Source organism: Myxine glutinosa, unplaced genomic scaffold (assembly GCF_964187855.1).
Source record: "Myxine glutinosa unplaced genomic scaffold, kmMyxGlut1.1 SCAFFOLD_2872, whole genome shotgun sequence".
Classification (NCBI taxonomy): Eukaryota; Metazoa; Chordata; class Myxini; order Myxiniformes; family Myxinidae; genus Myxine; species Myxine glutinosa.
This window is the reverse complement of record NW_027618966.1, coordinates 1,691-28,342: the sequence shown is the minus strand read 5'-3', so window position 1 is coordinate 28,342 and position 26,652 is coordinate 1,691. Positions and strand designations below refer to the sequence as shown.

General features: G+C 47.4%; 1 protein-coding gene across 1 annotated transcript in view; it reads right to left on the bottom strand.

The window, feature by feature from the left end:
* The window catches only part of LOC144889337 (uncharacterized), a gene marked incomplete at both ends in the record, with an annotated part of 40,638 nt that extends 15,917 nt beyond the window's left edge, over window positions 1–24,721 (bottom strand). The window contains 2 exons of the mRNA XM_078769520.1: window positions 23,123–23,606; window positions 24,646–24,721. Of these exons, the coding sequence (XP_078625646.1) occupies window positions 23,123–23,606; window positions 24,646–24,721 (560 nt within the window). The remainder of the gene's footprint in view (window positions 1–23,122; window positions 23,607–24,645) is intronic.
* Between the last annotated feature and the right edge of the window lie 1,931 nt (window positions 24,722–26,652).

The window sequence follows — 26,652 nt, the reverse complement described above, 5'->3', positions numbered from 1 at the left end:
TGACAAAAACTAAAACTATGATATACAGTGCCTATAGAAAGTCTACACCCCCTTTCAAAATTTTCACCTTTTGTTGCAGTATAGCCTGGAATGAAAATGCTTTAAATAAGACTTTCTCCACCTATATTTACACATCAAAACCCACAACTTCCAAGAGAAAAACAAAATCTACAAATTTCAAACAAAGCCTTTACCAACTTTGCACACCTTGATTGGGCAATATTTTCCCATTCTTCTGCACAAAACTGTTCAAGCTCAGTCAAGTTGTGTGGGGAGTGTTCATGGACAGGATCTTCAAGTCATGTCACAGATTTTCGATTGGATTTAGGTCGTGGCTCTAACTTGGCCACACAAAGACATTTATCTTTTTGTTTCGTAGCCACTACAGTGTAACTTCGGCTGTGTGCTTTGGGTCGTTGTCATGCTGAAAGGTGAACTTCCACCCCAATTTCCGCTTTCTACCAGAGGGAAGCAGGTTTTCCTCTCGTATTTTTCTGTATTTTGCTCCATCCATTTTCCCTTCTATTCTGACCAGTGCCCCAGTCCCTGCTGATGAGAAACATTCCCATAACATGATGCTGCCACCACCATGCTTCACAGTAGGGATGGTGTTCTTTGGGTGATGTGCTGTACTCGGTTTCCACCAAACGTAACGTTTTGCATTTCGGCCAAAAATTTCCATCTTGGTTTCGTCAGACCGCAAATATTTTTGCCACATGGCTTCAGAATCTTTGGAGTGTTTTTTTGCAAACCTCAAACAGGACTCAAGGTGGGCTTTTTTGAGCAATGGCTTCCTTCTTGCCACCCTACCGTACAGGCCAGACTTGTGGAGTGCTTGGGATATTGTTGTCACATGCACACTTTTTTTTTTTTTTTTTTTTTTTTGTATACAAGATCGAGGCTCGTGAAAGAGCGAACATTAATCACACAGAAAGACAAACCGACACATAAAACATATAACATAGGGAGCGGTAGACAAGATGGGGAGAGAGGGGGAAGGACACAAACACAACATTTGAGAGCAGGGACCGAGAGACATGGAGACATCGAGAGATCTGAGAGAGGGCGAGGGCTTTGGGGGGGGGGGGGGCGTGGGAAGGGGGCGGTGGGAGAGGTATAAAACATATGGACACTGCCAGGACTTCCAGGAAAGAAGTTGGAATTTCAAACAAGGTGGATCTGGGGTGAATTAGCGGGGGTAGAAAAGATCAAGGTTTTGGATGGGGGAAGATAAGAGATGGTGGTGAACAGCTGTTTTAAAGACCTGGAGGGAGGAGTGGGATTGAAGGGAGTGAGGGAGTTTGTTCCAGAGGCGGGAGAAAAGAGGAATGAAAGAGTGAAGGTGAGCAGAGAGCCGAGATTTCGGCAGTTTAACCATCAGAGGGTTGCTGGCAGATCTTGTGCGACCTGTAGGAATATTTGGGGGACAGAGCACAGAGAGAGCTGGGGGTGCAAGGCCGGAGAGGAGTCGGTAGAAGACAGAAAGACCACCTACCTGCCTGCGGTGAGTGAGTGAAAGGCCCTCAGAGATAGCTTCATCGCGGGAGATTCCAATAATTCTGAAAGCTTTGGTTTCAACAGCGTGAAGCCGAGCTAGGTGTGAGGCAGGAGCACCGGCCCATAGGGGAGAACAGTATTCCATTGAGCTGCGGATGAAAGCCTTGTATGTGGTGAGGAGCTCAGGTGTGCCGAGGAAGGACTTCGCACGACGGAGGATGCCCAGTCGGCGACTGGCTTTGGAGGCCAGCTTGGAAATGTGGTTTTCCCAAGAAAGATCATGGCAGATAGTGAGACCCAAAATCTTGAGCGACAGAACTTCTTGGAGAGGATTGTTGAGAAAGTAGATGGGAGGGTTGTCCAGTCGATCTTTTCGGAGAGACATAGTAAGAGTGTGAGATTTGTCAGGATTGAAAGACATGTTCCACTTGTTTGACCAGTCTGTGATTTTGTCCAGGTCTTCAGAGAGTGAGGAGGCAGCAGACTGCCGATCTGAGGGAAGAGGCATGGAGCGGCAGAGAGTGGAGTCATCAGCAAAGAGATAGAGAGGATTTTCGAGAGAGTCAGAGAGATCATTGATGAAGACCAGAAAAAGCACGGGGCCCAGAACACTGCCTTGGGGAACTCCAGCCTGAACAGGAAGAGGAGATGAGAGAAACCCATTCAGGGCCACACGTTGACGACGACTAGAGAGGAAGTCCGCCAGCCATGCGTGGAGATTTCCATGGATACCAAAGGAGGAGAGTTTGGTGAGCAGAGCGGGGTGCCAGACCGTGTCGAAGGCACGTGATATGTCGAGGGAGACAGCTCTAATTTCCTGTTTGGCATTGAGGACCTCCATCCATTGTTGAGACAGCAGAAGCAGCATGTCCAGAGTAGAGTGACCTGGTCTGAAACCAAATTGATGATCAGAGATCAAGCCATTGGAGAAGAGGAAAGATTTCATATCCGAAGCAATGATGGATTCCATGACTTTGCTGATAATTGGGAGAAGGCTGATTGGTCTGTAGTTGCTAGGATCTGTTTTTGCACCTTTTTTGTGCAAAGCGGTGATGTTGGCTGATTTCCAAGCAGATGGCAGTTGACCTTGAGCAAAAGAGAGGGTGAAGAGAACAGAGAGAGGGTGAGATAGAGCAGCAGAGCAGGATTTTAGGACCCGTGGGCTGATGCCGTCGGGTCCAGTTGCAGAATCAGAGTCGAGGGTTGACAGAAACTTTTCCACCTTGTCAGGAGGAAAGGACACGGAGTCCAGGAGCAGCAGGGTACGACTGGGTATGGTGGGTACAGAGAGGGATGGGTTTGGGACACAAGATTTAGAGGCAAACACAGAGTTGAGGCATTCAGCTTTTTCACGTGCGGAGTCAGCTGTGTAGCCGTTTGAGGTAAGGGAGGGGATGGAGGGGGAACAAACACCAGAAACGGATTTGACCAGACGCCACCAGGATTTGGAAGAGGGAGACAGATAAGAGAGTTCGGTCTTGAGAACGGAGAGATATTGTTTCCTGGCTCTCCTGAGGGTGGACACACACTTGTTTCGGGCTTTGTGAAAGGAAATGAGATTTCCTTCCGTTGGATTTGCTTTCCAGGAGACGAAGGCAAGTTGTTTCTGGGCAACAGCCTCACCACAAGATTCCGTGTACCATGGACGGGAGGAAGGGTATGACAACTGAAGACGAGATGGGATAAATCTGTGCATGAGAGAGAGCAATTTACTTTGGAAGAATTCCCAGGATGAGTTGATGTCAGAGGTGGTAGAGATGGGAGACCAGTCCAGATGATTGATGGCTGCTTGAAGACCGTGCCAGTTGGCCTGAGTGAAATGCCAGACTCGTCGACGCTGAGCAGGCTCCCTGAGGATGGTCAGAGAGATGTCCACTTTAACAAGGACATGATCAGATGATCCGATCGGAGCAGAAGAAGAGCAGCAGACATTTTCAGGGAAGTTAGTCATAACCAAGTCCAGAAGAGAAGATGTTCCGTTGACTGAGATCCGGGTCGGGAAATTGACAGATTGTGTCAGTCCCAGTGAGTCGCAGAAGTCCTTTGCTGAGGAGCCATGGCTGGTGAGAGAGGTACCCACACCCAGCCAACTGGCATGATGACAGTTGAAATCACCACATATGAGGAAGAGAGAGTTGGGATGAGTAGATAGAAGTTGGTCCATATCATCAGACAGCGAGATGTAGATGGAGTCATCACTGTTTGGTGGACGGTACAACACACATATGAACAAGAGGTGGGAGCGAAGGGGAAGCCGTAGCCAGAGGTATTCCTGGGGGTGAGGTGGAGAGAGTGCAGTGCAGGGCGAGTGAGGAAGAGAGTTTTTGATAAAGATAGCAACCCCGCCTCCAGGACGAGGCTCAGGTCTATCATACCGGAGGAGGGAGTAGCCCGGGAGAGATACTATGGAATCAGAGACATCATAAAGGAGGAAAGTTTCTGTTAAGCAGATCACGTCTGGTTTGACAGAAGCAACCTGTATGGAGAGATCAGTTAAGTTTGAACGAAGGCCCCGGATGTTTGAGGTCCATACCGTTAATGAAGAGGAAGGGGGAGCATCAGATACAGAACAGGGGGGAGGAGGGGTAGGGTAAGATGTGGAAGAGGTGGAAGAGGTAGGGAGAGCTGTTGAAGGTGTGTCAGAGATTTCAGAATAGCTCGGAGAAAGGGAAGGATGGGGCGGACAAAAGGTTTGATGGTGATTGGGTGAGCCACAATGAGGTGTTATTTGAGGAGGGGGAAGAGCGAGGCAGAAGGTTGGGGGAGATGGAGGTGAGAGTTTGAAGGGGGAAGAAGCGGGGAGGACGCTTTGAGGAGGGGGAGTGAGAGGGGGGAAATTGAGAAGCAATGAGGATGGGGAGATTTGAAGGGGAGGGGTGAGGGGGGAGTTTGGGAGGGAAGGGACAAGGGGAGGGATTTGAAAGGGATGGGATATGGGGGAGATTTGGAGGGGAGGGGTGAGGCAGGAGTCTAGGAGGGGAGGGGCGAGGCGGCGTCTTGGCGGGGAGGGGTGAGGGGGTAGTTTAGGAGGGAGGGGGCAAGGGGGGAGATTTGAAAGGGATGGGTGATGGGGAAGATTTGGAGGGGAGGGGTGATGGGGAAGATTTGGAGGGGAGGGGTTATGGGGAAGATTTGGAGGGGAGGGGTGAGATTGGATTTTTGAAAGTGTACGATTTATGGGAAACGAACATTTATTGCAAAATGAGTTTCTTGTGACCTTCGAGTTAAAAATACGTTTAAGGACGCTGGATGGAGGATGGAGTGCAGGAGAGTTTAGGGAATGTAGAAAAAAGGCACTATAGGAGATGGATAATTTTTTTGGGATGAATTGATTTGGTGAGCAAGTCGAAAGCAGCCTTTTAAAGAAGAAGAAGAAAAAGGTGTTATAAAATATGACGGAATACATAACTTGAGGGGAAAGTGTAAACATTGAAGGTTAATGAGTGAAAACTATCTGGGGAAATGGGGGAGAAACACGTGGTCGAAGAACGAATGAACGAATAAGAATGAATAAACGAATGAGAACAGAGAAGGCAATGTTTTTTTGTTGTTTTTTTTTTTTTTTTGTTGTTGTTTTTTTTTGAGTTGAGATTTACACAAGGAAGTAGGCTATGGGTGAAAAGACTGGGAATACAGAGAACGAAAGTTATTGGATCACAAACGACGGACCGCTGAGAAAAACAAAGCCTCAAGGTTGTACAGTGCACACTGTACAAGGCCTCAAGACACGACACGAATTAACACGATTTTCAATACAGGTATGAAAGATTTGCACCGAAAAATCTTCGTCGGGACACAATATACGTACAACACCATAAATAAATACAGTTTTAACGAAAATACAAATGGGAACAATCACTTAACTTCGATTTCAAATCGTTCGCGACGCGGCAAAGGCCTTGCTCGCGACACGGCAAACAGACGATCAATTTATGAAAGATAAACACCGAGAAACAACCAAAGTTGCACACAATAACTTCACACACCGAAAGATAAATACAGTTTCGACAAAATACAATTGTGAACAGACTTAACTTCGAAAAACGTGGAGACCGTGTGGAGCTTCGAAAATCCCTGCCGCCGTCTCCAAGATCTCGCGAGATCTCCTCCGTGACCAGTCTTTGTGACCAGTCTTAGTGTGACCACTGTGACCAGTCTTTGCCATAAAGGCCTGTAGCTCTTTCAAAGTTGCCATTGGCCTCTTGGTTACCTCTCTGATCAGTCTCCTCCTTGCTTGGTCATCCAGTTTGGAGGGACGGCCTGATCTACACGGGGTATTGGTGATACCATACGCCTTCCTCTTCTTAGTGATTAGCTTGACTGTGCTCCAAGGGAAATTCAAGGCCTTTGAAATATTTTTATACCCATCCCCTGATCTGTGCCTTTCCACAACTTTATCCCAGAGGTATTTTGAATGCTCCTTGGTGCTCTTGGTTGAGTCTTTGCTGTGAAATGCACTACCCAGCAGAGGAAACCTACAGGAACAGCTGATTTCATTCTGAAATAATCAGAATCACTACAATTTAACAAAGGTAGAGGCCAATTAACTTGGTGTGTGATTTTGAAGGTGAATGGTAGCACCTGATTGAATTTACAATTGCTAATATAAGGGCGTGGCCACTTATTCAACCAAGATATTCTAGTTTTGCATTTTTAATTAATTTTCTGAAGTTTGTAGAATTTGTTTTTCACTTTAAAGTTTTGGGTTATGATGTGTAAATAAAGGTGGAAAAAGTCTGATTTAATGCATTTTAATTCGAGGCTATAAGGCAACAAAAGGTGACATTTTTGAAAGGGGGTGTAGACTCTCTATTGGCACTGCCAACCATAGGAGCACCAACAGCCTGCTCACGAGAGGGTCTTCCTTCAATTTGGAGGGGGGGTGGGGGGGGCAACTCCATGTCCGCTATTATAAACACTACTGGGGGCGTAGAAACACAATTATATAAATATATCCACTCCCAGAATCCACTGAGTGAGTGGGTGAGGTGTGTGAGTGAGTGGGTGAGGGGCTGTGGATTCTGGGAGTGGAGGCGGTTTTGTTGTTGTCGTCTGTATTCTCACTGGCTGGGGGTGGGGGTATGTACGCATCCAGGTGTAGCTGTTGCATGTGGAGGCGCATTTGCCCCTGCTGACCCACCATAGCTGACCGTATCAAGGTTGAAGGGCCAAAACGGGATGATGCTGAGAACTTCGACTGAGGACCCAGTCAGGGAGGCACACTTGTGACCAGGTGCGTTTTGAAATTATATATATGTATATATATATATATATATATATATATATATATATATATATATATATATATATATATTGTTGCGGATATGGGATTTGGCCTCCATCCATATCCGCTTGTAAATATTCCCCTATTTCCCCAATACTCCCCAACTATCCCCAATCCCCCATTCCCTAGTCCCATTGTCTGTAAACAACACTCTGTAGAACCGACCTTCCCCTATTTCCCCCATTAAATGTCGCACCCAGGTTCACCGCATCTCACGTAGACAACTATAGGACATCTTGCTAGTTATTCTTAGTCTATGTCAGTTAAGGACTCGTTTCCATTAATTCTGACTCTTCGTTGCACCAGAATGTGATTGTATGGCACCGTTAGAAAGTTTAGGACCTCCCAATACCTCCCCGCAGCTCTTCCTCATGGTACAACAACAATTACAACAACAGCGGCGGCGGCGCGGGGAGTGTGCGTCCTCACTCCGGCTTGGTTAGCCGCCATTGAACATGTGCTCCGACGGGGTTACCACGCAGGGGCTCGCTGTCAGCTCCTCGTCAAGGGCGGAGCCCGGTAACCCCCCGCACCCAATAAGAAGCGGCGGACCGATTCCATCTGGGGCGGAGCTAATGAGCCGAGGGCGTGACTCCCCGCTGGACATGCGCAGGAAGAGGGAGGTGACGTCAGATGCGCCTCAGCTTGGAGAAGAAAGGACGCCACACCTCCAAGCGCTGAATACCTCCCCGCATCTCTGGACCGGACCGCGTTTGATTCTGCCCCTGAGCCAAGGTGCACCTTGAGCTATCGACTGCCTGCCCTTCCTTGCCATCAATCCCCGTGTAAGTCCGTCTTGTCCCGTTTGTCTGTAGTCTGTCGGGGATAGATAAGACTGTGTCTAAGTGCCCATCTTGCTGTGCTTTACCTCTTCCCGTGTAATCTACCCGTTTCTGCATCACCAATATTATATCCTCCTCCAGAGGTCTTGAGAACTGTACCCCTTGTGTCGTTGCATTAATCCCAGCCGTTGTGTCCTTTCCTTCATTGATTTAGCGTAGCGCGATTCGGCCAACGTTCGAGTGGAATCGGGCGGGAAAGGGTTCTAATCGGGGAGTAACTGTGCGGACGCGGTAATACCAAACCGCTCGGTAAACTAACATCTAGCACCGCGTCTGTAACAATTGGTGTCGAGGAGTGAGATTGGACCCGAAGCGCGTTTCACGCGCTCGAAATTATAACGGCGAAATTTGATTGTGTTTTACAAAAATAAAAACCCGAATTTTGAAAGTCGCGCTATGGCAGATCAAGACGGCTGGGTTCCGGTAGAGGAGAGTGAGGCAGGTTCGATCCAGGACCAAATTGAGGGACAAAAGGAGAGCGAAGCAGTGAGGGTGGCAGGCTCGCAAAATAGCGTCGTCGCGCACGAGGTTACGGGCGCGCAAAATGGCGCCTCGCACATGGCCACGGCGACCGCGCCCGCGACCGTAGTAGCGCCACCGGTGGATTTGAACCTTTTTTTTATACAAATGAAGGCCCTTATGGACAAGAATAGCGAAGAAATGGAAAGCAGAATGATGGGGGTAATGGGGAACCGGATGGATGCTCAGAGTGAGCAAATGAGGGCTGATAGTGAGCGATTGGGGGGCAGAATGGGGGGCAAAATGGGAGAAATGGGGGAACGGCTAGAAGCTAAATTAGAGGGGTTAGACAATGGGATAGAAGGGGTGAAACAGGGGTTAATGGGGGTAGAAAACAGAATGGCCGCTCAAGAGAATCAAATGGAAGGGATGCAAAAGGGGTTAGAGGGGTTAGAAAACAGTATGGAAGGCAAATTGAGGGACATGAGGGACCAAGCGGAAAGGGAAGTTAAACAAATGGGGCAGCAGATAGAGGGGGTCAGAATGGGGGTAGAAACCAAACTGGATGCTCACAGGGAGGAAATGGAGCAGATGAGGGTGGCATCTGGGCAGGAGATGCAAGTGATGGGAGAAGAGATCAGAAGAGGGGTGAGTGAGGAGGTCGGAGGAGTGCGCGAGGAGGTGAGGCACTGTAAGGAGCACATGGAGAAGGAGGTGAGAAAGGGGACTGTAAAGTTACAAGGGGGCATAGAGGACCTGACGCAGGAGGTGGAACAGCTGACGGAGGGACAGAAAGGACTAACGGAGCAGGTTCAAAGGAACACTGCGGTATTAGGAGGGTTAAAAGCGACACAGAAAGAACTAAAAGACGACTTGATAGCGACGAAGAGGGAATGTCAGATGGTACGTGAGGGACTGACAACGAGGTTGGACGAGGTGACAGAGGTAATGGAGACGAAGGACCGGCAGGTGAGGACGCACATGGAAACGGTCAAGGTAGCCTTAGAGGACGAGCTTGAGGAGACGTACCGGGACATAAAAGAGGTGAAGCAGAAATTAGAAGAAGTGGAAGAAGAGGTGAGCGAAATTAAGAAGCGACGGAGAGAGGATAAGAAAGAGATAAAGGAGGAAGTAAAAGAATTGGTCCAAAGTCTGTGTTCGGATCGTGATGATGTGCTCATTAACCGGATGAGGGATTCGCAGGTGATGGAGGAGAAGCGAAGAGGAAGAGGACCCGGTGTAAGTGGTGACCAATATGGTCGTGCGTATGATGCGCCAGGTGATTTAAGAAGCTTGGGGGTCGAGATGGACCCGGGTGTTCGTGAGAGGCCGTTGGTGAAGTGTGCGACAGGTCTGGTGTGCGAAAAAGGAGGTGTGCAAGAAAGTCCGACTCTGGGGTGTGTGAGGAAAAAGTGCACGCCGAGGAGTGAGTGTGCCGTCAAGAGTGAGTTGGTCGAAGCGCGTGTGCGAGGGAGCACATGGAAGCGCGTAGTGAGGAGTGTTACAGAGGATGTAACGGGAGAGTGTGCGCGAGAAAGGTGTGTAACGGACAGGTGCATGGGGAAAGAGTGCGCTGTCAAAAGTAAGGAAGAATGCACGCCTGTGGTGAGTGTTACAGAGGGTGTGACGGGAGAGTGTGCGCAAGAGTGTGCGCGAGAGAGGTGTGTAACGGACAGGTGCATGAGGAAAGAGTGCGCTGTCGGGAGTAAGGGTGAGTGCGTTGTCAAGAGTGGAGGTGAGAGTAGTGAGAGTGGCACGGAGCGTGAGTTGGTTGTGACAGGTGAGCGAGGATGTACACCTGGAATGGAAGGATGCACACCTGGAATGGTAGAGCGTGTGTGGGAATGCACACTTGAGTTGGTAGTGAGGCACGTGGTTGGGTGTGCGAGTAAGAGCACACCTGTGATGGTCACAGAGGAGGTGACCGAGGAAGGGGCGCGAAGAGGTGTGTTGGTGAGGTGTGCGACCAACGAATGTGTGCCAAAGTGTTCGGTGGTCAGGTGTGTGACCAAGGCTGGGAGTGGAATGAGTGTACCTGGGTGTGTTAGAGAAGGTACGACGAGGAGCATGGAAACGGCTGGAGGTATGAGCAAGCAAGGGGTAGCGTATGCATGTAAGCATCCAGGTGAAGCATCGACGGTAACCGGGTTAGAGGTTAGGTCGACTTTTAGCCGAAGCGGGCCCTCGGTGCGTGCCGGGCTTCGCGTGCCGCGAGAACCAGCGGGGATCCGAGCCACGGCGGGTTCGAAAGGACCGCCGTGCGCGATCCACGCTGGGCCTCGCGTGGAACGGCCGCGTCCGGGCTCCACTAGGCGGAGCGGGCAGCCCGATAGGAAGGGTCGTCATGGCGACCACTTTTTGTTGAGGCATTCCGGCAGGTCGAGATCGGGACATTGGATGGCTCCACGCCGAGATGGTGCGTGGGACCTCGGCCTGGGTAAACCTCCTTCCCTGCACCGAATGCGGGACGTATCCAGCCGCTGGCACCAAACAACCCGCATTCATGGCTTGGCTGTACGAAGCCGAGCTTTAGGAGTGAATTGGCGCACCGAGAGGCATTAGTAAGTAGACTGTAATGACGAGGATAGTGTTTTGGCCCCAAAATTAGAAAAAACAAAATTTGATGATTGGCAAAGGATTGGCAGTAATGATTGGCAGATGATGGGTAGTGATTGGCAAATTTTTGATTTGTTGAAATTTGATGTGCGAAATTGGTAGTGGGAGATGCCCGATGTGGTGGGATGGCAACTCTGTCATCCCTCACAAATGTGGGGCAAAGGAGCTATAGTTTATGGGGTGTATGGCAGTGAAAACTCGCCCGGGTGGGTTAGGTTATATTGTGTGTAGGGACCTAGAAATGACATTAGGTGACGTTAAGTTTAGTTAGTGACTGATACCTGTAGAGGGGACGCAGGTAGATTAGTATGGATGATAATGACGAGGGAGCGCAATAGTTTAAAGGGACGACTGGGAAGCGCAAGTTTCAGAGGGGAGTAGTTAGATGAGATGATGCTGTGTGAGAACTGAACAGGTGTGTGGAGCAGTGTATGAGTAGTGAGTGTTGTGGATCAGCGCGAATGCGCTTGGGGAGAGAAGGGTGCAGGTGGCACCAGGTGTGAGAGCACAGGTGTGCAAGTAATGAGTGGTGTGGAGAGAGTTGGAGTAAGTGGTACGGAGTGGTGTGCATGGTGCGAAGGTGTGGATGGGGGAAGAGTGGACCCCTTTCACGAGTACCCGGGGCGGGTAGTGTAAGTGTTAGGTAGAGGGTATAGGTAAATTGTGGTTGGATATTGGCATCTGTGGTGCGGGTGACAGAATGGTATTGTGGATGGGTGCATTAGTGTTGTGGAAATGGCTGGGCGTGTAGCCTGTTAGTGTGTGTAGTTGGTTTGGGCACTCCACCACTGTGAGGATGTCGGCCAGGTGAGGCCGCAGGTGGGCTCTGGGAGCCGTTAGTGTCAGTGGGTGCCTGAGGATCCCGGGTGTGGATCGGGCAGCCCGTGCCAGAGAGGGCACTGAGGGGGTGAGAGTGCGAGAGGGCCTTCCCCAGTTAGTTAGGTTAGGGTGAGGAGCAGGTAAGCTCGGGTGGCAACTACAGTGGTGGAGGTGTGCAGGTGGGTAGACCTGCTGGGAGAGCTACACGTCACAGCCCAGAAATTGTGCGAGAGCACCGGGAGATGAATCGGGGGAGTGAGACCCCAAATTGAGAGGCACCACAGTTTGGTCAATGGGAATTGGTTTTTAGAACCCATAGTGTAAGTTGGCCAATGGATTGGCAGGGAAAGACCCCGGGTAATGTAAAGTTGTTAAAGTCATTTAGGAAATAGTTAGGATTGATGAACCTGTCGCACCATACGCAGCCACTTACCTGAGGGGATGATGATGACTCCACACCTGTGTTTTCTTTGTTCTGTGTTGCAGGAAATGAGAATTGCTGTGTGGATTGGTGAGACGCATCACGACGTGGATGAGACATTGGGGTGATTCCATCTCTCCCTCCTTAGGAGGGACTGATGATGAATTGGTGATGGCAAATTTTGCTGTTGAGTTGGAGATGGCAAATTGTGATGAGAGTTGGAAATGGCAAATTTGATTGGTTAGGAGGGAGAGAAGACGAATTTGGTTTATGGGAGGAACGGGGAAGACAGTAGGGACGTTTGTTGATTTGTAAAGTAGATGTTTATGGGTAGTGTTGTGTTTTGTGGATACAGTAAGGGGTAAGGGAGGGGCAATGTAGGTTACCTGGTGGGGGGTGGGGGGGGGGGCGTACGGTAGGAACGTACCTGTCTCACCTGGTTCCCATGTGCCCCCAGTGTGCATTACCTTACATTGCATGCACTTTTGCGCCCTTACCACCTTACTCACTTGTCTTCTTCTTTTGTCTCCCACCTCCGAGGATCTGGCTTTGGGGCAGAGAGAGAGGAGAGAGAGGTGCTGGCTCCGCAGTTGTGGGCCTGCACTTTCGCTGCTTGCTGCCGGGATCGATACACCATATGGACCGCAATTTTTGTGGCCGCCCACCATGGACCGCAGTTCTCTTGCGGGCAAGCACCACCCGTTGATGGACCTCTGGGTCAACGTGGCACCTATGCCATACAGGTGAACCACTTATAGTTGGCCCCCCTGACGGCCACAATTTAGAAATGGACGCGGTTGGCGCCTTTCTTTATTTTTGAAGGAAGCCAGAACACCAAGTGGGCTCCAAGGCAAGACCGGCGGCAGAACATCGGCCGGCTGCGACACCACCGGTGATTATTGAACACTTTATTGGTGCACCGGATGGTGCTGACTGTACATAATGGGGTGGTGCTTTTGGTGCTTGGATGGGGTGCTCTGCACATTATTAAAGGCCGTAAGGCCACAGAGCACTCGTGGGTTGGTGTATCGATGCTGGCATGCGTGCTCTCTCTATGCATAACATCTGCATGTGTTCCTCAAAGAACAGGTCCTGGATCGTAGTGTAAATATCAGTGTAGTCTTGTGTAAATAATGCTCCCTACTGGCTGTATGTTTAGTTTGAGGATTCTTTCCGCGATTCGGTTATCCTGTGGGTGTGTTTCTGTGAGGAGAAGGGTGCAACGTCGCAGGGGGACATATTTACTCATTTGTGAACATCTGTAAAACTGTCGCACTCAGGGTTGGGTTAATAGTAGAGGGAACTACATCTGAGTGCCACACTAACGTAGGTAAAAATTTATCGGGTCGGGACGCCCCGAGGTAGAGAAGCGTGCAATGTTGCGGATATGGGATTTGGCTTCCATCCATATCCGCTTGAAAATATTCCCCTATTTCCCCAATACTCCCCAACTATCCCCAATCCCCCATTCCCTAGTCCCATTGTCTGTAAACAACACTCTGTAGAACCGACCTTCCCCTATTTCCCCCATTAAATGTCGCACCCAGGTTCACCGCATCTCACGTAGACAACTATAGGACATCTTGCTAGTTATTCTTAGTCTATGTCAGTTAAGGACTCGTTTCCATTAATTCTGACTCTTCGTTGCACCAGAATGTGATTGTATGGCACCGTTAGAAAGTTTAGGACCTCCCAATACCTCCCCACAGCTCTTCCTCATGGTACAACAACAATTACAACAACAGCGGCGGCGGCGCGGGGAGTGTGCGTCCTCACTCCGGCTTGGTTAGCCGCCATTGAACATGTGCTCCGACGGGGTTACCACGCAGGGGCTCGCTGTCAGCTTCTCGTCAAGGGCGGAGCCCGGTAACCCCCCGCACCCAATAAGAAGCGGCGGACCAATTCCATCTGGGGCGGAGCTAACGAGCCGAGGGCATGACTCCCCGCTGGACATGCTGCGCAGAAAGAGGGAGGTGACGTCAGATGCGCCTCAGCTTGGAGAAGAAAGGACGCCACCTCCAAGCGCTGAATACCTCCCCGCATCTCTGGACCGGACCACGTTTGATTCTGCCCCTGAGCCAAGGTGCACCTTGAGCTATCGACTGCCTGCCCTTCCTTGCCATCAATCCCCGTGTAAGTCCGTCTTGTCCCGTTTGTCTGTAGTCTGTCGGGGATAGATAAGACTGTGTCTAAGTGCCCATCTTGCTGTGCTTTACCTCTTCCCGTGTAATCTACCCGTTTCTGCATCACCAATATTATATCCTCCTCCGGAGGTCTTGAGAACTGTACCCCTTGTGTCGTTGCATTAATCCCAGCCGTTGTGTCCTTTCCTTCATTGATTTAGCGTAGCGCGATTCAGCCAACGTTCGAGTGGAATCGGGCGGGAAAGGGTTCTAATCGGGGAGTAACTGTGCGGACGCGGTAATACCAAACCGCTCGGTAAACTAACATCTAACACCGAGTCTGTAACAATATATATATATATATATATATATATATATTCATGTGAAAAAGTACGTACACCCCATGTAAAGTTTTGACTTTTTCAACATATTTCAACATACAGCTATTTGCTCTTCATTTCAACAATATTGATAGATAAAGGTGATATAATATAACAAATATCATGAAACATTTACATTTTGTAGTCCATTGTATAATTTAAATAAACATAAATGAAAATTTCACATGTGGAAAAAGTAAGTGCACCCTTGGCTCTAATAGGTGGTATTTCCCCCTTTGGCAGAAACAACCTCAAGTAGGTGTTTCTTATAACTGTCTACCAGTCTCTGACATCGACTGGGAGAAATTTTTGCCCACTCCTCCATGCAGAATTATTTCAGCTGTGCGATGTTTGAGGGGTTTCTTGCATGCACCGCTCGTTTCAAATCCCCCCACAACATCTCGATGGGATTGAGATCCGGGCTTTGACTTGGCCATTCCAGAACCCTCCATTTCTTTCTTTTCAGCCATTCCTTGGTGGGTTTACTGGTATGTTTAGGGTCATTGTCATGTTGCAAGGTCCACCTTCGGTTGAGCTTCAACTTTTCTGACAGATGTCCTCACATTATCCTCAAGCATCCTCTGCTACAATGAAGAATTCACAGTGGATTATATGATGGTGAGCTGCCCAGGCCCTGATGCAGCAAAGCTGCCCCAAACCATAATATTTCCACCACCATGCTTTACAGTTGGTATCAGGTTCTTGTGGTCAAATGCTGTCTTTGATTTTCGCCAAACATGTCTTCTGGTACTGTGGACAAATAGCTCTACCTTTGACTCATCTGTCCAGAGCACATTGTTCCAGAAGTGCTTGTCTTTGCCGAGGTGTTCATTGGCAAACTTTAGTCTTGCCCTGATGTTCTTTCTGGACAGCAAAGGTTTCATCCTGGCACACCTCCCATGTAGATCAAATTTGTGCAGCCTCTTTCTAATGGTAGACTCGTGCACTTTGACATCAACAGTGGCAAGTGCTACCTGTAGGTCCTGTGATGACATTCTGTGGTTCTTAGAGACTTCTTTCAGCATCTTGCGGTCTGCTCTCAGGCTGAAATTGCTGGGGCGGCCTGGCCTGAACTTGCTGGGGCGGCCTGGCCTGAACAAGTTGGCAGTTGTTTGGAATCTTCTCCACTTGTAGATGATCTTCCGGACAGTCAAATGATTGATTTCAAATTGTTTGGAGATCTTTTTAAATCCCTTCCCAGTCTCGTAGGCATCTATAACCTTCTTTCTGAAGGCTTCAGAGAGCTCTTTTGATCTAGGCATGGTGACGCCACACACTTCAACAACAAAGAGCAAACCAAACTAAATGTCTGAGGTTTAAATAAGACAGGTTCCTCGAAGATCCTCTCTAACGATGTTCTAATCATTTGCACCTGAGCTGGAGCTGGTAGACCTGATTCTAATTTTAGGTATTTGAAGTAGTGATAAATGGAGGGGTGTACTTACTTTTTCCACATGCGAAATTAGCATTTATGTTTATTTAAATTATACAATGGACTACAAAATGTAAATGTTTCATGATATTTGTTATATTATATCACCTTTATCTATCAATATTGTTGAAATGAAGATCAAATAGCTGTATGTTTAAATATGTTGAAAAAGTCAAAACTTTACATGGGGTGTACGTACTTTTTCACGTGAATATATATATATATATATATATATATATATATATATATATATATATCTATATATATATATATATATATATACACAGACTTGGCATTTAATATGGAATATTTTTTTTGGGGGGTGAACTTACTTTTCAAGATGACTTATAACCAAAAGTTCATTGGAATTATGTTGAAATTATTCTAGATTTTGTTCATGTGACCTTTAAAAGAAACAAAAACCACATTTGACATTTCGAAACAAATTAATTGATCCTTGAAAGTGATGCAAACTGATATCGAATTCAATTCACGGACAGTACTGTGTTAAACTTCTGTGCGTTTTCCAGAAGTATCTCTTTATTTTGCACATTAGCCAAAAATTTTTTTAACAAAAACAAAAGTTAAATTATGACTGGGATTACAGACAGTAAAATTACACTTCAGTACTTCGTGTAACCCCCACGAGCATTCAGGAGAGCACGTACATGTTGAAGCATGCTGTTCACGAGATTTGCCAAGGTTTGGACAGGAATCGCTCGCCATGCAGTGACAATAGCCTGCTGCAATTAACGCACAGAGGTCGGCTGCTGGTCCAAGTGGTCGATTTGACGCGTTAATTCTGCCCACAAGTTCTCTATCGGATTCATATCCGGGGACATGGCAGGCCACTCCATATGCTCTACACCACGGTCAGCAAGAAAGTGTTGGATCATGCGAACACGATGAGGCCGTGCATTGTCATCTTGGAAGACAAAGTTTCCTCAATAGGCTGCACGAGCAAATGGAAGCAATGTTTCTTCCAGAATGGCCCTGTACTTGAACTGTTTCAGGTTTCCATTCAGAACAACCAGGTCAGTTTTGCCCCCTGCATGAAAAGCAGCCCAAACGGTCACCCCACCACCTCCAGCTTGGACTCTTGGCACTATACAATCTTTGTTGTAGGCTTTATGCACTTGTCTGCGCAGTCGGACGCGGCCATCTTGACGTTAGACCAGAAATCTAGACTCGTCACTGAAGATCACGTGATTCCAGTGTCCTGGCTGCCATTGACGGTGCTCTCTGGCCCACTGCAATCGGCAATGGCGGTGTTGTCTGGTCAGGCATGGCTTTCTCAGGGGACGCCTGGCACGATAGCCTGCTTGAACCAGTCGTTGGTTGACTAGCCTTCTGGATACAGGCACATTTGTCAGTTGCTGCCACTCAGCCCTAAGCCGATTAGCTGACTTGGGACGGCCATTGTGGACTAACCGGTGCAGCTGGCGATCATCCCTCCTTGTGGTTCTGCGGGGACATCCTGGCCTCGGTATTGGAGTAGGGACACCCCTCTGAGCATTTCGTTTCAGGATCTTTGACACCTGACCTTGAGTGATGCCATACTGCCGAGCAATAGCACGCTGTTTCATGCCGTAATTTCGTAAAGCCACCACTCCATGACAAACAGCATTGTAGAGTTGACGGACCATCTCCAGAGGAAGCGGCAATAACTTTTGGAGACGTGCAGCAGTTGTTTTCCACTAATACAGAACGCAACAACCCTTGTATACCCGACTGTGAAGCCAATCATCAAATGCACCGGTCCGTACATTTTGCCACGCCACCTGTGATATAATCCTGTTGTTGACTTCTTGCTGCGACAGACAATCAGTGACATGGTTCTTTTAACAAATAAATCACCGAAGTGTAAAAGAAACTCACCAGATTGATATACTGAGTTAAGAAAGTAAACCCAAGTCAAGGGGAAAAAAAAATTCCATATTAAATGCCAAGTCTGTATGTGTGTATATATATATATATATATATATATATATATATCTATCTATCTATATATATATAATATATATATATATATATATATTGTTACGTGGTCCTCCCGGTGACTACCTGGTCTCGGTGACCCCCGGACCGTGAGGAACTCCGCCAGAAAGATTTATTATGTATGCGCTTTCGTAACGCAATCAAATGAATTCCAACCAAGAAAAAAAAACCCCACACCAAGGATCCGGAATAATCAATGATATATTCCCTGAGCAATCAACCATCAACAATCAGCAATCAATAGTGCAAAGATGTAAACTCATCTACATTAACTCTAAGATGGCCATCTTATACATTCCTCACGTGAGCCCCACTCCCGACTCCCTCCGTGGTCAATGTCTCTCTCAATGTCTCCGTACTCCTGTAGTTCGATCTCCGCACGTGGGCGGTTGAACGGACCCTTCTTGACGTGCTTTCACCGGGCACGTCCCGTACCGGGAACAACGGCTGCAGCGCACACCTCCTGGCCAAGCAAAGCGGATAATGTAAAGCAGGCAAAGCAACACGCGGCTTGCCCAGCGCGCGCGGCCCCAGGTGCGACCCGTACGCGGCCTTGTAGACGGCGAGGCGAACTGTGCCAGCTGCTTGGTTCCGTGCACGAACCCACAGTGACTTGACGTGTCAAAGGGTAGTTACACGTCCCGGTAACTCCTCTCGCCAGACGGGCTTTGAAACGCCGATTCTCTTACGTTGCTCAATCGATACCGCTCGCGTCCGAGCTTTGGCGAGGAAGAAGAAGAATCGTCGCGTCTCCAGGACCTCGTGTCTTTTCTTCTCCCGTTTCCGGTCTCCTTTTTCTCAGAAGGGCTCCTGACCCTTTAATCACAACAACCTTTAATCGACTACACATTGATAAGCAAAGCCCGGAATAGTAATTCACATAAATATGTAACACTCCCCCCCTTCAAGAAAGACAGTTTGAACCCAGCGAAAACTTTCTTTGCCGGCCAACTTGGATAAACAAACCAGATAACTCACCCCCCCCCCCCCCAACTCATCAGTTCCCCCCGGGCACAGTCATCACTTAAAAATAAAGCAACAAAATTTCACACGATCCCCTAGATTAATTCCCTCTGGACCAAGCGTCAACCACTTCTAGTTTCTCTTGAATGACGGTTAAGAGGTGGTGACCAAAGCCCCCAAATTTAAACCTCTCTATAGCACTTTTTCGGGAGGCCCAGCGGAATATTCCCTACATGGACGCCTGAAGGAATGTGGAGTTCACGGTTAGTCCGGGGAGGAAAGTTCATTACATGGACGCCTTTAAGAACGTGGAGTTCACGGTTAGTCCGTGCAGGAAAGTTCACTACCTGGACGCCTTTAAGAACGTGGCGTTCACGGTTAGTCCGTGTAGGAGCCCCGGCTCGGCGGCTCCCCCGTATATAGTGCTTCAACTTCTCCAGACTCCTAACCGTTACGGTGGGACCCCTTGTCCCAGCCGTTACCTGACTGGCGGTCTCTTTCTCGGCCAGTGCTCTGACATTCATTCTTTCGGGAGGTGCCGTAACTCTGGGAGCCTCCATAGTAATATCGGCTGCTGCCAACCCCAAAACTACTGCCAAGTTGTCCTCTTCTGTAGACCTCTCACGCCTACGAAAGGCCTTCCCTACTGTTATGGTCCGACCCTCCAAATCCTTACCATTCCAATTCTTCTCTGCCTCCCTGGCGTCTCTTGTGCTTGCAAACGTGACAAAGCCGAACCCTCTTGACCGTTGCGTTTCCCTGTCTTTTACCACCCGCACTTCCACCAGCGGCCCATATCTGTTGAAGACAGAGGTCAGAACTTCTTCCTCTGTGTTGAAGTTCAATCCCCCTACAAATAACTTGGAACTTTTGTCGCCATCCCGAGCTGGTGGGGTGTTATTTTCCCTGCTGTGCTCTTTACCAACCCTCGGGTTACCATAAATTTGCCCCCCAGCCAAATCATTCCCGATAATCACAGATACTCCCTCTACAGGAAGCGTGGCTTGTAAACCGACGGTGACCGGTCCTGACACCAAATCGGATTCCAAATGGATGACATGAAGTGGGGCACTAACACAGCCACCGATCCCTTGTAACCGAACACTATCACCAGTTGCGGTACTCTTTGACAATGGCAAAATGCCTTCAAGCATTAAGGATTGATGGGCTCCTGTGTCCCTCAAAACCCTAACCGGTCTTGGGTTAGTCAAGTCTCCCTTGAGTGAGACCAACCCCTCATAAATAAATGGTTGGTAACTCTTCTGTGGGCGATTTCTTACGTTTGCCATCGCATTCGGAGTTGTACTAGTCGGACTCCGCTCTGGGTCTTCCCTTTTCATGAGGTAACAACTGGACATCAAGTGTCCAGGTTTCTTGCAAAAAGCGCAAGTAGGCCCGGAGGAAAAACTCGTGGTCTGCCTCGGGCCCCCTGAAAAATAAGTTTGTCTTGGGCCCGCAGCCCTCTGATTTCGAACAGGTGGGGTATCCGCGTTGTCCCCATAATCCTCTCGAGGCCGCCGCCATGTATTGTCGTTCTCCGCACCTGCTATTCCCCACCTCCCCTGCGGAGATCTAGGCGAGGAGTTAGGTTCGTGGACCCCTATCCGGTGGGTTAAGGCATAATCATCTGCCAGGGTGGCTGCGTCCCACAACTTCGGTACTTTCTTTTCCTGCAGGTACACTTTGATGTCCTCGTGGACACACTGTTGAAATTCCTCCACCAGGATCAAGTCACGCAATGTTTCGAAGTCTTTCCCGACTCCTTTTGACTCACACCACCGATCAAACATGTTTTCTTTCACTCTGGCAAACTCCACATGGGTCTCACTCTCCCTCTTCCTGGCATTCCTGAATTTTTGCCAGTAAGCTTCCGGAACCAACTCATAGGCTTTGAGGATGTGCTTCTTCAATACCTCATAATCTGCACATTGGTCCATTGGTAGCGCCGAATAAATCTCTTGAGCTTTTCCCACCAGCACACTTTGTACTAGTATGGTCCAGGCCTCCTCCGGCCAGTTTAACTGTCGAGCCACTTTCTCAAAGTGTGGAAAAAATTTAGCGACTTCCTTTTCACTGAAGGGTGGAACCAGCCTCACATGTCTGCCCACATCCCAGGTGTTCTGGCTAGGTGTCGACCCCGTCAGCAAGGGTGGTCCCTCTCCCCGTTCTCTCATTAACTCCAGCTCCTAGAATTTAATTTCTTGCTGAAGCTCCATGTCACGTTCCTTTAATTCCCTTTCCGCTTTTCTCTCCTCTGCTTCGAGGTCCCTTGCAGCTCTCCTCTCCTCTGCTTTTCTTCCTTCTAACCTTTCCTGGAGTTCTCGTTCCACTCTCCTTTCCTCTGCTTGTTTCTCTTCTCTCCTCTCTTCTGCTTTCCTTTCTTCTTCTGCTCTTTCCTTTTCTGCTTTCCTTTCTTCTTCTGCTAACCTTTCCTGGAGTTCTCGTTCCACTCTCCTTTCCTCTGCTTGTTTCTCTTCTCTCCTCTCTTCTGCTTTCCTTTCCTCTTCTTTTAACCTTTCCTGGAGTTCTCGTTCCACTCTCCTTTCCTCTGCTTGTTTCTCTTCTCTCCTCTCTTCTGCTTTCCTTTCTTCTTCTGCTCTTTCCTTTTCTGCTTTCCTTTCTTCTTCTTTTAACCTTTCCTGGAGTTCTCGTTCCACTCTCCTTTCCTCTGCTTGTTTCTCTTCTCTCCTCTCTTCTGCTTTCCTTTCTTCTTCTTTGATCCGTTCCTGGCTCCGTAATTGCAACTCCAGTTTCCGGAGCTCAACGTCTTCTGGTTCTTCGGGTAGCCACTGCCAGGCTAACTCGTCCCATGTTCCTAATCCCACCATAGACTGTATCACCGTGGTCTGCAACTCTGCCTTCCTCAAATTAGTTCGGACCTCCAAGTTAAAATGTTTGGCCAATTTCAAGAGGTCCGACTTTAGTAACGCTCGGAACTGTGCCTCACTCGGGGTTACCGCAAAGTTCTGTGCCACAAACGCCATGGTGCCTATCGTTAACACCTGTTAACCTTCACCCAAGACTTTACCCCAATTTCCCCCAAAATTTACCAATTAATACTTAATTAATAAATGTTAATTAATAAAAATATTATTTTATACAATTTTATATCCCGGACGTAGACCCAATTGCGAATCCGCAAATCGTAATTTGGACGAGCCCCCAATTCTGTTATGTGGTCCTCCCGGTGACTACCTGGTCTCGGTGACCCCCGGACCGTGAGAGGAACTCCGCCAGAAACATTTATTATGTATGCGCTTTCGTAACGCAATCAATATGAATTCCAACCAAGAAAAAAAAACCCCACACCAAGGATCCGGAATAATCAATGATATATTCCCCGAGCAATCAACCATCAACAATCAATAGTGCAAAGATGTAAACTCATCTACATTAACTCTAAGATGGCCATCTTATACATTCCTCACGTGAGCCCCACTCCCGACTCCCTCTGTGGTCAATGTCTCTCACAATGTCTCCGTACTCCTGTAGTTCGATCTCCGCACGTGGGCGGTTGAACGGACCCTTCCTGACGTGCTTTCACCGGGCACGTCCCGTACCGGGAACAATGGCTGCAGCGCGCACCTCCTGGCCAAGCAAAGCGGATAATGTAAAGCAGGCAAAGCAACACGCGGCTTGCCCAGCGCGCGCGGCCCCAGGTGCGACCCGTACGCGGCCTTGTAGACGGCGAGGCGAACTGTGCCAGCTGCTTGGTTCCGTGCACGAACCCACAGTGACTTGACGTGTCAAAGGGTAGTTACACGTCCCGGTAACTCCTCTCGCCAGACGGGCTTTGAAACGCCGATTCTCTTACGTTGCTCAATCGATACCGCTCGCGTCCGAGCTTTGGCGAGGAAGAAGAAGAATCGTCGCGTCTCCAGGAGCTCGTGTCTTTTCTTCTCCCATTTCCGGTCTCCTTTTTCTCAGAAGGGCTCCTGACCCTTTAATCACAACAACCTTTAATCGACTACACATTGATAAGCAAAGCCCGGAATAGTAATTCACATAAATATGTAACTATATATATATATATATATATATATATATATATATATATATATATATATATATAATCAGAAAATATATATCAGAAAATATATCAGATTTTTTGTTTTTTTAAACAACAAAGAAAAACTTTTTCACTTCAGGGAAGAAAAAAAAGTGGCATGGCAAGCATTTGCAGAAAGGGGGTAGAAGCACCTGCAGAGTGAAGTATAAATGAAGAGGAAGGGATTGACAAAGCAGAACATGAGGTGAGCCAAAACACTTTCAGAAATAGAAATCATACCTCTGCAAAATAGTTTTGTGAATATTCCAGGAAACGTGTCTTTTCTTGTCCAGTATATAACCTTAGAGCAGGTGCCAAAGAGCGTACTTGAGCTGAGAAGGCCAGAGCTTTCACTGGCCTGGCACTGTCTGCACTCTCTCTGTTTATCTCCATGCGATGGGTCAGTTTTTCTTTGCATAAAATGGTGAATGGTTGAGCTATGGCAGTGGAACATGATGGTTGGTGCAGTCCCTGGCAAAGTTTCATATCAGACTCTTGATGGAGTCCGCGGAAAGAACTCCTGACCTGTTTACTTGTTCCAGCATGGTTCTCCTTTTCGTCGCGTTGCCATACGGCTGCTGGGTTGGGTTTGGAACCATAGTTTTTCAGGGATGGAGAAGTTGTATGAACTTTAGGAAGTATTGGCTTCAGCGTCTTTGCAAAGCAGGAAGCATGAGGTCTGTAGATCACAGCTGCATGTTCCACGCTAAATGTCACGTAAACCCTTTAGTGGGAAGAATGGCATGTGGAGAGGGAAAATGAGGACAAATTAATCATAACATTTCTCATCTGCAATCACCATGTAAAAAAAGATTTCCCAACACTTCCTCTCTCGTCTGCTTTCTTCCTAATCTACCTGCCACTCTTAAGATGATGATTTGAATGATGAGTACATTGAAATATTGAAATGTCCATTTGTTTGAAAGAAAATACTCAATCAACCTTTAATCTGATGTGATACAGGAACACGTCAAATCAATTCTGAGGACTAAAAAAAAAGGGTAAAAATGCAAAAACTTCATTTGAAGGAAATATTGAGCAGCAGTTGAAGGTTGGTACAAAACACAGGAAAATAATTCCTGTCACATAATAATTAAGGCAAAGGAACAGACTGCGTGAAACAAGTCGGGCAGAGACGGTGGAAAGAGAAGGGCAAAAGGACAAGGAGGCCAAGCAGGATTGATGACCCCAAGACATCAAGACCGAATGCCTGGTTTAAAATCAGAGTTTTCCTTTGGCACAAGTGGCTCTCATGAGTGTTCCACAGCCGACCCCAATTTCGGGATAATTTGCAGCCACCAGCATCCCTCCCCATGCACACTTCTCCCTTTCCCAAAAGTTTTGTGGAATGTTACAGACAAAAATAAATATATATATTTCAAAACTTTTCGCAAGGCTAGATCGTCATAAATCAAGGGTTTGTGCTTTCCTGTGAAGGAAGCAAATTCCTCACCCGCTACGTGTCCCTAAGTGTTGAAATGATGGCAGTGCAATGAACAACAGCAGCTATCTGCAGAGTTAACCCCAATGCTCTCAGGCGCTTTATCTCTGTCTTACAGAGGCTTTCATTCCCTGAACTTTAAATTACAAAGCGTGTGCAAATCAATATGTAGTACCGATTGAATGCACCTCGCTGTCATGTCGCCTTCTCACTGCAACACCACCGATGCAATATCCCACAACAAAGTCCTGTCCATTAGTTCCCCAAACATACAAAAGCTGGGAAACCACGTGCAAAATCATCAGGTATGTGTATACAGCACCTGGTTTCATTCATATCGTATTCACGTGAAAATATCTCCAGGACGACCGAGAAGTGATCGATTCGCAGCAAGCAGTCTGCAAAAGGAAAGCGACACAAGGTTTGAGTGGCTAGCACAACACCTTTTGACCTTGCGATATTAACCAAATGGAAGGAGGGATGTAATAAATCATCACTTGTTTGGAGCATTTTAATATGTGGGAAAGGTGTTGCAAATTGGGAAAAAGTGGTTCAAAGGGTGAAAAAATGGGAATACAATGGAGATTAAGAAGAAGAATAAGAAGAAGATGCATTATAATGAATCACAACCAACGATGCAATCACATTTCACAGACCAGTCGCAGAATTTGCAGAGCGTCTCCCTTCCATCTGTTTGCGAAATGTCCCATTTCCTACGTACGAGACTGCTTACTTGTGTACAAATTGGCCTTCCGACAAATAACATTTAATGGCACTCTCATCTGTCACATACTAACTTTATCCACAATAGAGAAAAGGTTTATAATACTACTGCATGATAAACATTCCCTCAACTGCTGAGTTATTCTGCAATTACCCAGGAAGTCCATTAAACAGAATATCCAGATGCATTATTCATGCAAACTCGGGCAGAATGCAAAACGTTCCACCCTCCAGAGATTCCGACCTTTTAGCACAGGTGCAGGTTAATGTGGATCCGTAGCAAACAAGAAGAAATATTAAAATTAGTGCAATGCAAGTTTCGTAATGTAAAAAAATGGTTTATTAAAATAAAAGAACAAGAAGGTTTGGTAGGTTGGAGTTTGAACTTTGAAATGCCATGAGTTCTATATCTCATTCCGAACAAGACTAAGGAATGCAGGGCCGAACGACTATGGATGTAGAATACAATACGATACAATAGAATACAATACAATACGATGATGAATACGTTTTGTATTCCACTGATAGGCCGGATCTGCATTCGGACCTGAAACTAATTCTAATCCTAGTAGTGTTAATTTGCTTTATACTGTGTACCCCTCCCTCCTTCCCCAGCCCTCCCCTTCCCACAGATTTTCCAACGTCCCTGTTCTCTACTGTTGTTGTGCTTGTGTGCTTCCCTCTCTCCCCCTCTTGTCTCCCGCTCCCTTCATTGCATGTTTTTATGTGTCTGCGGATGTTTTCATGTTCAATGTGTTAGCTCTTACACGAGCCTCGATTCTGCATACAAAAAACAAAAACTGCTTGTTCTTGACGACCCAATCTGTCCACAAAGTTTAATCCGAATCCGTCCATAACTTTTTGAGCTATCGTGCTCAGACAGACAGCAGGGCTGAAAATGTAACCTCCGTGGCAGGGGTAAAAATGGCAGTAAAGGATCAATCCATCGATCAATAAATCACAATATAGTTTCCTGTTAAATGCATATATTTTTTTGAGAGATCGGAAGAAAATGTTTTTCTATTGATATATTTTCAAAAAAATAAATTATACTGCGAATCTTCTTCACTCAGACGTTAGAAACACAATGATTGTGGTCTCAGAAAGGCCTCCTAACTCAGTTTTGGTCACAAGGAGTCATGCAACAAAGAGCCAATAGATGAAATCGACCAGACTCGTGTAAACACATGCTTTTTACTCCCACACAACCCCCAAGGATATCATTATGTCATTATATATTCATTACTCTTTCATTTTCTCCCATTCAATAAGTGGCTGCACTTATACAGCGGAAAAGGCACTCTGTGGTGTTAGTCAACAATTTCCAATGGCACAAGGACTGCGACGACAAAAGAATCATGATGCTCAGAATGAAACATGAAGAATATGAGATTTCACCATGGCATTGGCACAAAGGTCTCATAATCTTCATAAATTCTGGTGCAGGATAAATTCACCTGTAATGCACTGTATATAGCAGTGGTTTTAGTAAAAATTAGACTTGAATAAACTTGATGAGGGTCTGTGGAAATGCTGCTGAAGAATAATTTCCCTGACTCCTAATGATGATGGCTCACCTGCCTCTCCTCATTTAGGTAATCGTGGA